At 45.2% G+C, this 14,027-nt stretch overlaps 1 protein-coding gene across 1 annotated transcript; it reads right to left on the bottom strand.

Moving 5' to 3' along the window:
* Positions 1–12,317: 12,317 nt before the first annotated feature.
* On the bottom strand, positions 12,318–13,044 carry LOC141584588 (large ribosomal subunit protein eL13). The gene has a single exon (XM_074399460.1). It carries the CDS (start codon positions 12,997–12,999, stop codon positions 12,364–12,366), a length of 636 nt encoding a protein of 211 aa, XP_074255561.1. The 5' UTR covers positions 13,000–13,044; the 3' UTR covers positions 12,318–12,363.
* Between the last annotated feature and the right edge of the window lie 983 nt (positions 13,045–14,027).

Here is a 14,027-nt window from a genome sequence, read left to right as displayed (position 1 = left end):
CAGAACCAGGACCGGGGACTCTGGGGCACCCAGAGTTCAGAGACCAGAACCAGAACCAGGACTCTTCCGGAGTCCAAAACCAGAACCAGGACTGAACCAGGACTCTTCCTGAGTCCAAAACCAGAACCAGGACCGGGGACTCTGGGGCACCCAGAGTTCAGAGACCAGAACCAGAACCAGGACTCTTCCGGAGTCCAAAACCAGAACCAGGACTGAACCAGGACTCTTCCTGAGTCCAAAACCAGAACCAGGACCGGGGACTCTGGGGCACCCAGAGTTCAGAGACCAGAACCAGGACTCTTCCGGAGTCCAAAACCAGAACCAGGACCGGGGACTGTGGGGCACCCAGAACCCAAGGTTACAGGAATCACCATAGTTAATTCCGGCGTCCCAGTAATTGGATGATCCCTGTAACTTCCAGAAATAACAAGATTTGACCTGACTTACCTTCTCCTCGGAGCAGGACCAGGGACTCTGAAGAATAATTTGGTGGAACGTGCTGGGAGAGTCAATCCGTTCTCTCCGGCAAGGGGTGGTTTATGGGGCCCTGGAACGTTTTAGAGGGCGCTTCCCCTGCAGTCCGCCTCCTCCCCCAGGAAGAAGCCTGGTCTGCACCTGGTGCACGCTGGGGTCGCCAAACGTGGTAATTCAGCGAGTTAGAAGGAACGCGCCACGCTTGGAGTTTTAAATTAAGAGTTCTCTACTAATGTGCTGGCTACCCGAGAGAAGGCTAATGCTTAAAATTCTCTCAGCCCTGAGGAAAGGGCCTGATTATCTTTTACACCTTGATTTAGGTAGGGGAGGAGAGTACCCAGCTGAAGCAGAATTTTACAGAAGCAGAAAAGCAGGTTAGAGGAAGGGGCTGCGGGCACAGGTGGTTTCCATACAATTACCAAGAAGGGAGGCGATCAAGCTCCTTCTACACAATGATTAAAGGGAAACTTTTTTTTTTTTTTAAACAATAGCAGTGGGGAGGTATGCCAAGCAGGATGCCGTTACATTGGTTACAAGTGCTAGGAACAGTACGCTTCGATGCTTCTAAGTGCAGCATGAGGCCAGGCGCGGCGGCTCATGCCTACTGTAATCCCAGCACTTTGGGAGGCTGAGGTGGGCGGATCACGAGGTCAAGAGATGGAGACCATCCTGGCCAACATGGTGAAACCCCGTCTCCACTAAAAAGCACAAAAATTAGCTGGGCGTGGTCGTGGGCACCTGTAGTCCCAGCTACTCGGGAGGCTGAGGCAGAAGAATTGCTTGAACCCAGGAGGCGGAGGTTGCAGTGAGCCGAGATTGCGCCGCTGCACTCCAGCCTGACTACAGAGAAAGACTCTGTCTCAAAAAAAAAGTGCAGCATGACCCAGTTACGCACCCAAAGGGGCAGTGGTAAGGAGGGGGAAGCCAGATTGGCGTTTACAGCTAAAATGGAGTCAGTTATGCTAGCCCAGGATAGGTTATTACACAATGTCCCATTACTCAAGTCTACCAGAGAAACTCCTTGCCCACCACCCTGACAAATCTTCCTCAGCCTTCAGGGTCTTACTGAAGTCCTGCTCCCTGGAGATCTCCCCCCACAGCTCCAGACACATCTCTATTCTGCTCCTCTCCAAGGCCACTTGCTGCATACTCCCTGGCACTGTTACTTCACCCTGACAAACCCACCCCCTTGCAGGTGCTCTGTGAGAACAGTGCAGTGTGAACTTGACAATAAGGGAAATAAGACTAAGCCCTGATAATTAATTGATGAAATGGCTGTAATACCTCCCAGGCACGAAAAACATGCTGGAGGTAAGAAGCATTCCAAAGAGAGCATGAGTCCTTTAGAGGCTGTGGTGAGTTGGGAACAGCCAAAGCCGATGGAAGCCTAGAACAAGGCGATCCACAAAGGAAAAGGTTAGCCGTGCAGTGCAAGCAAGGCCTTCATGCAGAGCACAACCTGCTGCCCAAACACAGGTGGAAGCCCTGTAAACTAGATGAGATTGTCCAGCATCAGCTCTCCCAAAGTAATGTGAGAATCCATTCAGCCTGAGATATGTGTACCCACTGTGGGAACGGTCCTATAACCCAGCTGCTGTGAACCTCTTTTCCATCACTCCCCCAGCAAAGCAACCACACATCACACCGCAGCCACACTGAATTAGCTGCCAGACCCTCCTTTGTCTTCAAAACTTTGTACTCCATACCCCCTCCCCTACACAGCCCCCTGGCCCCAATCCAGCTGCCTCTGTATTTTCTGCTTAAATCACCTTTCAGCTCTCTGCTGAGACATTATTAACTCCAAGAAACCTTCCCGGATCCCCAGGCCTGCCCTATGGCTCATGTAGAAAATTCTGGTCACTTGATCATATTTAACCCCCTCTATTGTAGGAAGTCTTCCAAGACTTGCTCGTCTGTATGCCTCGATAGACTATCCACTTCATGAAAGCAGGATTGTGCCTATCTTCATCCCCTGTGTATCTCTAACACATAGCTGATCATCTATTTGCTGAATGGATTAAGTGATTGTGTTTTTAATTGATTATTAATCAGGCTAACACACATCAAATAATCTAAATTCTTGTTCTGATTTTATGTTTATTAAGTGATCTTAACAGAAATCTCCCACCTACCCAGGAGTTAGGTCTAATGTTGAAATAATTAGCATTCTAATTTTATACATCAGTCTCCTGTGAGCTTTGCCACTGTGAGTTGGCCCCTAAGGACAACTCTGAGACACTGATTAAGTTTTGGGGCATTACTGAAAACAGATTCTGGGTATGATTAGATTTTGGTGTATAACTGAGAGCAGATTCTGGGTATTCCCAGAATACCCGGATTAAGTTCTGGTGTATTACTGAGAGCAGATTCTGGGTATTCCCTGATTCCCAGGCCCTCAAGAGTATGGCCAATCTATATTTCCTAAGAAGCCCCTTGTATCATAGTGAACTGTGCTCATTTTCCATTTTGAATTTTGACACCTAGCATAGCACTATAAATACAGGTTCTCAATAAACACTTGTCACAGGAATAAAAAAGAATAGAAATACTATGTATGTTCGGCCGGGCGCGGTGGCTCAAGCCTGTAATCCCAGCACTTTGGGAGGCCGAGGCGGGTGGATCACGAGGTCAAGAGATCGAGACCAGCCTGGTCAACATGGTGAAACCCCGTCTCTACTAAAAATACAAAAAATTAGCTGGGCATGGTGGCGTGTGCCTGTAATCCCAGCTACTCAGGAGGCTGAGGCAGGAGAATTGCCTGAACCCAGGAGGCGGAGGTTGCGGGGAGCCGAGATCGTGCCATTGCACTCCAGCCTGGGTTAACAAGAGCGAAACTCCATCTCAAAAAAAAAAAAAAAAAAAAAAAAAAAAAAAGAAATACTATGTATGTTCACACATAGTGGTGTGTAACTCTTATGGATAAAATATTTTGATCTGAATTATATAAATATTGAGAAATGTTTTTGTCAAGAAAGCACTTCATGGAATGAATGTCATTATGTCAATTTAATTTCTGGATTAGTGTGAAATTCACACAGAGATGTGTGTGAAATTCACACATAGTCGTGTGACTGTCCTTTTGGACATTTATAGAATCTCACTATTTGGCTTTCCTTTTCAGAGGCCCAAAGCTCTGTCTTTTCAATAAATATAAATTGTTCCTGATCCTGGTGGCCCCTACAGTCCTGCTGTGACTGCTTCTAAAAGTACACAAAGCTTTACTGAAAGTCTGACCTGGCAGTTTTCCTTGCCTTTCCCTTACCCAAAGACACCAGCACCCTCATTAGTTGCCAGATGATGCCTGTTCTGGCTGAGACTGGGGGAGGCTTTGTGTTGGTGCAGGGACAATTCAAGATTTGTCAGCTGGTAGTGGCTGATTATCAAGATGTCCAAACTGGCTCCTTTGCTATGTGTAAGCAATTTAATTTTGTGCCTAATTTTAATCTGCAGTGTACTGTATGTCTGCATCTGCTGTGTTAAAGCATTCATTAGCATTTAAAGGGGGAGCTGATGGTATTGATCACTCTTATTAAAACTAAAAACAATCATGCGGCAGTAACTGATGAGCATTCTCTTCAACCGCTGAAGTCACAGCCAAAGTTTATGTACTCAAAACACTGGCAGAAACAGAAAATGTGATGTTAAAGCGAGAATACAAGTGGCATCTGTTATAGGCGTTTATAGTTGACTCTACCACCCACCCAACCCCAGCTTCCCGGATTACAAGCTTCTTGAAGGTAGAAAACTTTATTACTGAATTTCTATCACCTGGCTCAGAGTAAGTTCTCAATAAATTTTCTGGTGAGTGGCTAAATTAAAGAAGGAAGGTGAGGCAGGGCACAATGGCTCCTGCTTGTAATCCCAGCAATTTGGGAGGCCAAGGCAGGTGGATCACTTGAGGTAAGGAGTTCGAGACCAGCCTGGCCAACATAGTAAATCCCTATCTCTACTAAAAGTACAAAAATTAGCCAGTCATGACGGTGGACACCTATAATCCCAGCTACTCAGGAGGATGATACAGGAGACTCACTTGAACCCAGGAGGCAGAGGTTGCAGTGAGCCAAGATTGCGCCATTGTGCTCCAGCCTGGGCAACAAGGAGCAAAATTCCATCTTAAAAAAAAAAAAAGAAGGAAGGTGAAATTGCCAATGCATGCTATATAAACACTCTACAAAAACAACTATATTTGTCTTACAGACATCTTAATAGCTATGTAATACCATGTAACAAATCACCCCAGAACTTAGTGGTTTAAAATGAGAACAAGCATTTACTATCTCACAGAGTTTCTGTGGGTTAGGAATTCAGGAGTGGCTTAGCTGGCTAGTTCTGGCTTGGGCTTCTAATGAGGTGTCAATCAAGACATTGACTGGGGCCACATTCATCAGAAGGCTTGATTGGGACTGGAGAATCTGCTTCCAAGGTGGTCTTCTCAGAGGGTGTTGGTGTTGGTAGGAGGTCTCAGCTCCTCCCCATGTGGACCTTTCCACATGTTTAAGGATCCTTATGACATGATGGCTGGATTCCCGCGGAAAGAGTGATCAGGAAGGTAAGGTGAAAGCCACATTGTCTCTCATGACCTAGCCTCAGAAGTCACATCCAGCCGTTTTTGTAAGATCCTAATGTATACACAGGTCAACCTACTCAATGTGGGAGGACTGCACCAGGAAGTGAGAATTACTGGGGGCAGGGGCTGTCATCATGGGCTTGCAACCACAGGCACCAGTTAAATCTCTGGCCTCCCCATTGTAATTTGGTGTCTTCTTTTCTAAGCTTTGCTGTTTCTGCTTGTTTCACATTTTGCCAATCTAAAATGTAGACTTGATCATAGTTCAACCGAGTGTTAACAGCAGGAAGTGACTTGAAGACCATTTGCAGAAGTTCAATGTGCTCATTTTACAGATAAAGAAATCAAAGCCTGGTAGGGCATGGTGGCTCACACCTGTAATCTTAGCACTTTGGGAGGCCGAGGCAGGCAAGTCACCTGAGGTTGGGATTTCAAGATCAGCCTGACCAACATGGTGAAACCCCGTCTCTACTAAAAATACAAAATTAACCAGGAGTGGTGGTGCATCCCTGTAATCCCAGCTACTCAGGAGGCTGAGGCAGGAGAATCGCCTGAACTCGGGTGGTGGGGGTTATGGTCAACCAAGATCTTGCCATTGCACTGCAGCCTGGGCAACAAGAGCACAACTGGAAGAAAGGAAGGAAGAGAGGGAGGGAGGCAAAGAGGGAAGGAAGGAGGGAAGGACGGAGGGAGGGAGGGAAGGAGGGAAGGAGGAAAGGAGGGAGGGACGGAAAAGAAAAGAAAAAAGAAACCAAAGCCTGTGGGATTTTGAAGCACCTGCCCCATCACTCAGCCAGCTATGGGCAAAGGCAGAACTCAAGGCCACCTAACACTGGCTCTTCTCTTCTCTGTTCTCACTGAAGCTCATGTTTTGTGAAATGTTTTATCTCCAGTAAAATGAGTGCTCATGAGGTCTATCAGCTGTAGTTAACACTTTTGTTATGATACAGTTGAATCTTCAACCAGGCCTGTGTTGGTTTCCTCTGGATTTCATGCTACTATAGAGAGAGTATGTGTTTTATAGAATAAATATTTCCTTAAAATAAGTTTTAATGTTGAATTAAGTCAAGCAAACATTAGCTGACATCCACTGGGTGTTAGGTATCAGCCTTGCATTCTCTCTGGTTTCCATTGTTAATTCAGAAACATGCGTCAGAGATATGGAGAATTATTTCCCTATTGACCAAATTGGAAACTTGGAAAGAAAGAAAATGGAACATAAAATGGCAAAAGAAAAACCACTTATTTTGTGGGACAGGAATAATTCGTTCCCCACTCCTTTGCAGTTCTTTGGTTCCTTCTGCATTCCTCTCCACCCTCCACTCCCTCTTCCCATTTGCCCTTCATCCTTGCCTGAGGGACCCGAGGCTCTGAACCTGAAGTTCTCAGGACTTAGCCCACTCTATTATGCTTTGTCTTTGTCTTAAAAATGTCTAACAGTCACTAGCCCCTGCATTTAATATAACATACTCAATGATGACCTTTCCTTACATTTGAGCCATTAGAGCAAATCACGATCTTATTTTATCAAAGGCTCAAAATAAGTTTACCAAAAATAAGAGCTCTATTAATCCAATGCTAGATGGTTGTTATGAACTGGATGTTTCTCCTCCCCCAAATCCATATGCTAAAACCCTAATCTCCAGTGTGATGGTATTTGAAGATGGGGCCTGTATTCGTTCTTTGTCACACTGCTATACAGCACTACCTGAGACTGGGTCATTATAAAGGAAAGAGCTGTAATTGGCTCACAGTTCTGAAGGCTTCACAGAAAGCATGGCTAGGAGGTCTCAGGAAACTTACAATCATGGTGGAAGTCAAGGGGGAAGCAGGCACCTTTTTCACAAAGTGGCAGGAGGGAGTGTAGTAAGCAAGAATGAGGAAGTGCCACACTTGAAAACAATCAGCTCTCATGAGAACTCACTATCATGACAGAAGCATGGGATAAACCATCCCCATGACCCAATCACCTCCCACCTGGTCCCTCCCCTGAAACGTGGGGATAAAACAATTCGAGATGAGATTTGGGTGGGGACACAGAGCTAAACCATATCAGGGCCTTTTGGAGTAATTAGCTTATGAGGGCAGAGCCCTCAAGATGGAATTGGTGCCCCATAAAGAAAGTCATGAGAGATGAGAAAGCTTGGTTTCTCTCCCTTCCTCTCCTCTCCTCTCCTACATGAGCATACAGCAAGAAGATGGCAGTCTGCCACCCAGAACACAGCCCTTACCAGAACCCAGTCATGCCTGATCTGACTTCCAAGCCTCCAGAACACGAGAAATAAATTTGTGTTGTTTCAGCAAGCCACTCAGTCTATGGTAATTTGTTAAAACAGCGCAATTAGTTTGCATTGGGCAATTTTCAGAAGTCTCATTCTTCTTAATACAGATAAAGTTCCAAGGAAACTCAAAAGGCAATCAACAACATCTGCTTGGTTTTGTTGGTGTTTTGAAACAGGGTCTTACTCTGTCACCCAGGCTGAGTGCAGTGGCACAATCAGGGTTGACTACAGCCTTGACCTCCCAGGTTCAAGCGATCCCTGCTCCTCAGCTTTCTGTGGAGCTGAGGCTACAGGTACACACCACTACAGCTGGCTAATTTTTTTTTTTTTTTTTTTTGAGAGATGAGAGCTCACTATGTTGCCCAGGCTGGTCTCGAACTCCTGGATGCAAGTGATCCCTCCACCTTGGCCTCCCAAAGTGCTGGGATTGCAGGCGTGAGTCACCACGCCCAGCTTTACCTGCTTGCTTTACTGAGGTTTCTCTATAAGAGTCTCATTCTATCTAGTTCAAACACAATTGAATTTTCTGTAGCATAGTATAAAACATATTATGGAAGTAATAATTATGATTAGAGTTAACATTTATTGAGTATTCATTATGTTTGTGCCAAGCCTGGTTCTAAACCACACAAGTTAATTTTCTCATTTAATCTTCACATCAACCCTATGAGACCGAGTCTATTATCATCTCCATTTTACAGTTGAGGAAACTGAGACATAGAGAAGTTAGCTATTTGTCCAAGGCAATCCAAGAAATGGGATTGTAATAGGGTAGAACCCCACAAAGACTGGAGCTGGAGATGGTTCAGTATGTGAGGTGGCTCTCAGGCAGATCCTAGCCCTTGTGCTCTGCTATTAATGTGATTCAGCTGCCCCCACAGAGCCACCGCTGTCTGATCTTCGCTGCTCTCCTCCTTCAGCCTACAGCCACAGGTTTCCCATCCTTGCTGCTAGTTCCTGAACTTTTAGCTGCAGCTCCCACCTTTACCCAGTAAAACCTTCAAGCCTCCCATATTTCTTGTTTCAAAGTGCCAAGAGAGTCTATTTTGGCTCAGCTTATATTTTTTAGGCAGACCGAAGAGGTTGCGGGTTGCTTAGCAGACCCTGTGTTGGGTAGGCGCCCATTCCTGGTCTTGTCAGCTGCGGCCCATAAAGAGAAGAGTATGAGGATAGCAAATGATATAAAGCATGGCTACGTAGGCTGCAAGGGCCTGCAGGTGTAATAATTTCTCTCAGAACAGAGCATAGGCATAACCTTTCCAGCACTATGTTATTCTCTAGTGATTAATCTACACTGTTTGCTGCAAGGGCATATTTCAACAAATTTGCTGAATTTAATAAGTCTATTTTTATGTGGCACTTATAAGAACAGAACCAGGAAAATTATGCAGATAAAACCTCTGCTTTTTAAGAAAGATTGGATCGAATAATTTTATATACCAAAGTTTATAAAATTTAAACCAGTATTAAATTGAGTACCTACTATGTGTAAGTTATTATCAAGGACAGACTTCTTCTTTTTTTTTTTTTTTTTGATACAGGATCTCACCCTGTCACCCAGGCTGGAGTGCAGTGGTGCCATAATGGCATACTGCAGCCAGCCTCGACCTCCCAGCTCAGCCTCCCCAGTGGTTGGGACATTAAGCACTCACCACCACACCTGGCTAATTTTTGTGGTTTTTGTAGAGACAGGGTTTTGCCATGTTGCCCAAGCTGGTCTTGAACTCCTGGGCTCAAGTAATCCACCTGCCTTGGCCTCCCAAAGTCTTGTGATTACAGGCATGAGCCACCATGCCTGGCCAACAGACTTCATTTTGTTTTGTTTTGAGATAGAGCCTTGCTCTGTCACCCAGGCGGAAGTGCTACAGCACAATTCTGACTCACTGCAACCGCCACCTCCTGGGTTCCAGCAATTCTCCTGCTTCAGCCTCTTGAGTAGCTGGGATTACAGGTGTGCACCACCATGCCTGGCTAAGACTTCTTAAGAGTAAGAAAGAATTAGGCCAGGCATGGTGGCTCACGCCTGTAATCCCAACACTTTGGGAGGCCAAGGTGGGCGGATTGCTTAAGGCCAGATGTTCGAGATCAGCTTGGCCAACATGGCAAAACCCCATCTCTACTAAAAATGCAAAAATTAGCCACGCATGGTGGCACATGCCTGAAATCCCAGCTTCTTGGGAGGCTGAGGTATGAGAATTGCTTGAACCCAAGAGGCAGAGATTGCAATGAGTCAAGATCATGCCACTGCACTGCAGCCTGGATAACAAAGCAAGACTCTGTCTGAAAAGAAAAAAAAAAGAGTAAGACATAAGAGTTTGCAGAATTTTAAGACTCACTAGTTCAGTGTTCTTTAAACTGAAGTCAGACGTGTTCTAAAGGTAACATTCTTTAAGAAATGTTTTAAAGTTTTGCGTTTGTATTTCCAGAACAATCTAAAAAACTAGTATGAATATATTCTGAAACATCCATGTGACCACCTCAAACCCATACACTGCCATGCAAGTTAAGTGTTCGAGTCCGTGTTTTTCTTAATGCCAAATAGTATCAATATTAATCTTGGTGGGTTAAAGATACAATAGGAAATTTTAAATACACATGAAATGCCTTTATGCCAAAACTCACTGCATATAGTAGTTTGGTTTCCCAGTATTTGGAACAGAGAAAAACAATGACAGAATTGAGTAGATGAAGGGACAGTATTCATGATGGGAACAACAATTTTGCTCTAAAAACATCATACTATATATCCAACTAATGCTATTAAGTTTGATTTTGTTTATATTCAGTTGGTAAATTTGTGAGAGGTGTAGTTGAACGACAACTCTGAGGGGAGCGGTTTCTGCTTTTTGGAGTGGTTTTCTTTTAAGTAAGTAACATCATAACCAAAGTAATTTAATAATACTAGGAGAATCTCATAATTATTTTCCTTTAAAAGGATGCCATACACCAGGTGCAGTGGCTCAGGCCTGTAGTCCCAACACTTTGGGAGGCTGAGGCAGGAAGATAACGAGGTCAGGAGCTCAAGACCAGCTTGACCAACAAGATGAAACCCCGTCTCTACTAAAAATATAAAAATTAGCTGGGCGTGGTGGCACGTGCCTGTAATCCCAGCTACTCAGGAGGCTGAGGCAGGAGAATCGCTTGAACCCAGGAGGTGGAGGGAGGTTGCAGTGAGCCAAGATTGTACCACTGCACTCCAGCCTTGGGTGACGGAGTGAGACTCCATCAAAAAAAAAAGAAAGAGAGAGAGAGAGAGAGAAAGAAAGAGAAAAAGAAAGAAAGAAAAAGAAAAGGATGCTATACATTACTGAAGTTTGAGAAATACTGATTTAGGCCAACCCTACTGATTTTTAGATGGTAGCCACAAGGCCTAAAATAAGCTACAGTTAAATTATAGTTACAGTTATTACTACTAACAAAAATGGGAGAGAGGAAAAAAAACAGGAAAAAGATGTCAGAAGGTGACCAGTAAGATGACCAAGATAGGCACAGTAAACAACCCTGTGAACTAATACTTAAGACAGGGACTGTAATTTAGTTATCCCAAGTGCCCAGAATGTTAGATCCTGTATTAAGTAGTATTAAACTCATGTGTCCAAGACCACACAAGATGGAGACAAAGCCAGGATTAGAGTTGTATTTATTTATTTATTTATTTGTTTGTTTGTTTGTTTGTTTATTTTTGAGATGGAGTTTTGCCCTGGCTGGAGTGCAATGGTGCAATCTCGGCTCACTGCAACCTCCGCCTCCCAAGGTCAAGTGATTCTCCTGCCTCCGCCTCTCGAGTAGCTGGGATTACAGGCATGTGCCACCATGCCCAGCCAGTTTTTGTATTTTTAGTAGAGACGGAATTTAACCATGTTGTTCAGGCTGGTCTCGAACTCCCAATCTCAAGTGATTTGCCCACCTCAGTCTCCCAAAGTGCTGGGATTACAGGCATGAGCCACCGCCAGGACTGGAGTTTTAGACCTGTATTCTCTCCTCGACTCCACTCCCGGAGCCTTTCCAACACCTGCCTGCCAAATTACCTAACTGTAATCATTTTCTGACTTCTTTTTCCTGACTTTTTTCTTTCCTCAGTTCGTAGTAGTAGAATAAATTCAACTATACTTTACAGCTAACTCTGTGTCAAGTGCTTTAAAAACATGATCATGGGCCGGGCGCGGTGGCTCAAGCCTGTAATCCCAGCACTTTGGGAGGCCGAGGCAGGCGTATCATGAGGTCAAGAGATCAAGACCATCGTGGCCGACATGGTGAAACCCTGTTTCTACTAAATATACAAAAATTGGCTAGGCTTGGTGGCGTGTGCCTACAGTCCCAGCTACTGGGGAGGCTGAGGCAGGAGAATCGCCTGAACCTGGGTGGTGGAGGTTGCAATGAGCTGAGATTGCACCATTGCACTCCAGCCTGGGTGACATAGCGAAACTCTGTCTCAAACCAAAAAAAAAAATATATATATATATGTATACACATGTATATATTTATATTTATATATATGTATAAACACACACACACACACACACACACACACACATATATATATATATATATATATATATATATATATGATCTTGTGTGTTGTTTAATTAGACTCTGCAAATCCTGAATTGTCTTTTTTTTTTTTTTTTTTTTTTTTTGCACATCATCGCACCCAGCTAATTTTATTAGCGACAGGAATTTCCCACGGTGGTGAGGCTGGTCTCGAATTCATCAGCCCAAGTGGCCTCCCAACGTGCTGGGATTACAGGTGTGAGCACCAGCCCAACCTTATCTCTCTAAAAACAAAGGGTGTGTCTGGTCAAGTCAGCCTCTGTAACCTCCCAAGAAAACCATCTTAAATCAGTCACTAACCAAGCAAGCAATAGTGCTTTCACAGAAAATGAGGCATGATCCAGGGCTGGACTGTCTTCCAAGAATACCCCAAGCCCCCCGCCAGGATGTCACAGCCGCCAAGCCCCATCCCAGGCGCAGTTGTTCCCACGACACACATCACGTGGAGATCCAGCATGACTGCGGATTTATTACAAGTCCCCGAGGGCTTCACTTTTTCTTCTCCACGTCCTGTTCTGCAGCTTCCTTGGCTCTTTTCGCTCGTATGCCGAAGAGCCGGGCATTGGCACGGGCCATGCGGAGACTAGCGAAGGCTTTGAAATTCTTCTCCTCCTCAGTGATGACTCGTGCTTTCTCCTTCTTATAAACATTGCGGATGGGCATGACCGGTCCTGTCAGCTGGGTGGCGAGCTTCAGTTCCTCAGCAGAACTGTCGCCCTTCTGCGGGGCCGAGGGCTTCCTGGGGAACAGGATGAGTTTGGAGCGGTACTCCTTCAGCCGCTGCACGTTGGCCTGCAGGGACTCGGTGGACTTATTCCGCCTCCTCGGATCCACAGAAATGCCGATGGTCCGGGCCACCTTCTTGTGAATGCCGGCCACCCTGAGCTCCTCCAGGCTGAAGCCGCGGCCGGCGCGCACCTTCGTGTGGTACCGAACCGTGGGGCAGCGCACGATGGGCCGGATGGGCCCCGACGCGGGGCGCGGGGCGATGCGGCGCGCCTTGGCTTGCCGGGCCTTGCGTCTACGGATCTTCCGGGCCGGCTGGTTGAACCACGTGGCCACGCGCCGCTGCCAGTCCTTGTGGAAGTGGGGCTTCAAGATCATGCCATTCCGGCTGGGCGCCATGGCTGACTACGGCCCTGCGGCTCCAGCGAAGGACAACAGCCGAGCGGAAAGCCTGAATTGTCTTTTTGTTTTCCTTGCCATTTTGTTTCTCGCACGTCTTTGTCTTGAAGGTTCTTGAGCTAGGCAGCTTCTCAAGCTGAATGGCTGCCGGTGTTCCTGAAGGGTGTGCACTTTCAACCTGAATTAGGCCATTGTGACTATTATTGGGATCACAAATTAATGATACTTGTCAGTCATTATCTTGAGAGTTTTTAGTTGTCCTGAAAGACAGTTCATTCTGCTTGCTATTGTGACTGTGGCAATTTGGTTCTCAGTAAAAGACAGTTTACATGCGAGTGGGAACCTTTCCGTTTTATAGTGTTCCGCTATGAGTTATGTTTTCCTCAGCCACATTCCCTGAAAGAAAACACCCTTCCTGTCCTCCCCTCAATCCATTATTCCTACCATGACAAGTTTCTCAAGCAAACAGGAAAACCATCAAATGTAACAAACCTTTTTCTTTCCGTAGTGCTTCACAGGCGCGCACAGAGGCTGGTCCGGAACAGGCAACATTACCACCTTAGTTAAACCGTTATCTCTCTTCTACAGAGGTGAAAAGATTTCCCTAGTGGTATTAGAAAAATCTAGAGTGCTGTCCAAATTTTAATGCAGAAGAACCAAAGTTTAGTCTTTTTTACATCATCCCTGCAAGACTGATTCCAATTACAGCTACAGAAAGATAAAAAATGAACATTCTATTCAACCTGTCGGGCCACAATCAGACTCTGCGCTACAAAGAAGGCACCTGGCTTCCCTTGAGCAGGAAATTAGCATGAACCCATTAGGTTGTGTTTTATAAAGACAGGAAAATTTCCCCTTTTGATTTTATACATATCTTAAAGAGAATTTCTCAAAAGATGGCTATTTCCCCCAGCCCTTCTACCAATCACTCTGATATAATGGGATGAGTATCTAAAGTTTCATCAACAAGTTATTTTATAAATAAAGCCTAGATAAAAGATATACTGGTTCTGAGCTCCATAAAATCT

This window comes from Saimiri boliviensis, chromosome 5 (genome assembly GCF_048565385.1).
Source record: "Saimiri boliviensis isolate mSaiBol1 chromosome 5, mSaiBol1.pri, whole genome shotgun sequence".
NCBI lineage: Eukaryota > Metazoa > Chordata > Mammalia > Primates > Cebidae > Saimiri > Saimiri boliviensis.
This window is presented reverse-complemented; position numbering and strand designations above follow the sequence as displayed.

What these genes read in the sequence shown, in the direction of transcription:
- LOC141584588 (XM_074399460.1), bottom strand. Translation starts at nt 12,999, where the DNA reads ATGGCGCCCAGCCGGAATGGCATGATCTTGAAGCCCCACTTCCACAAG.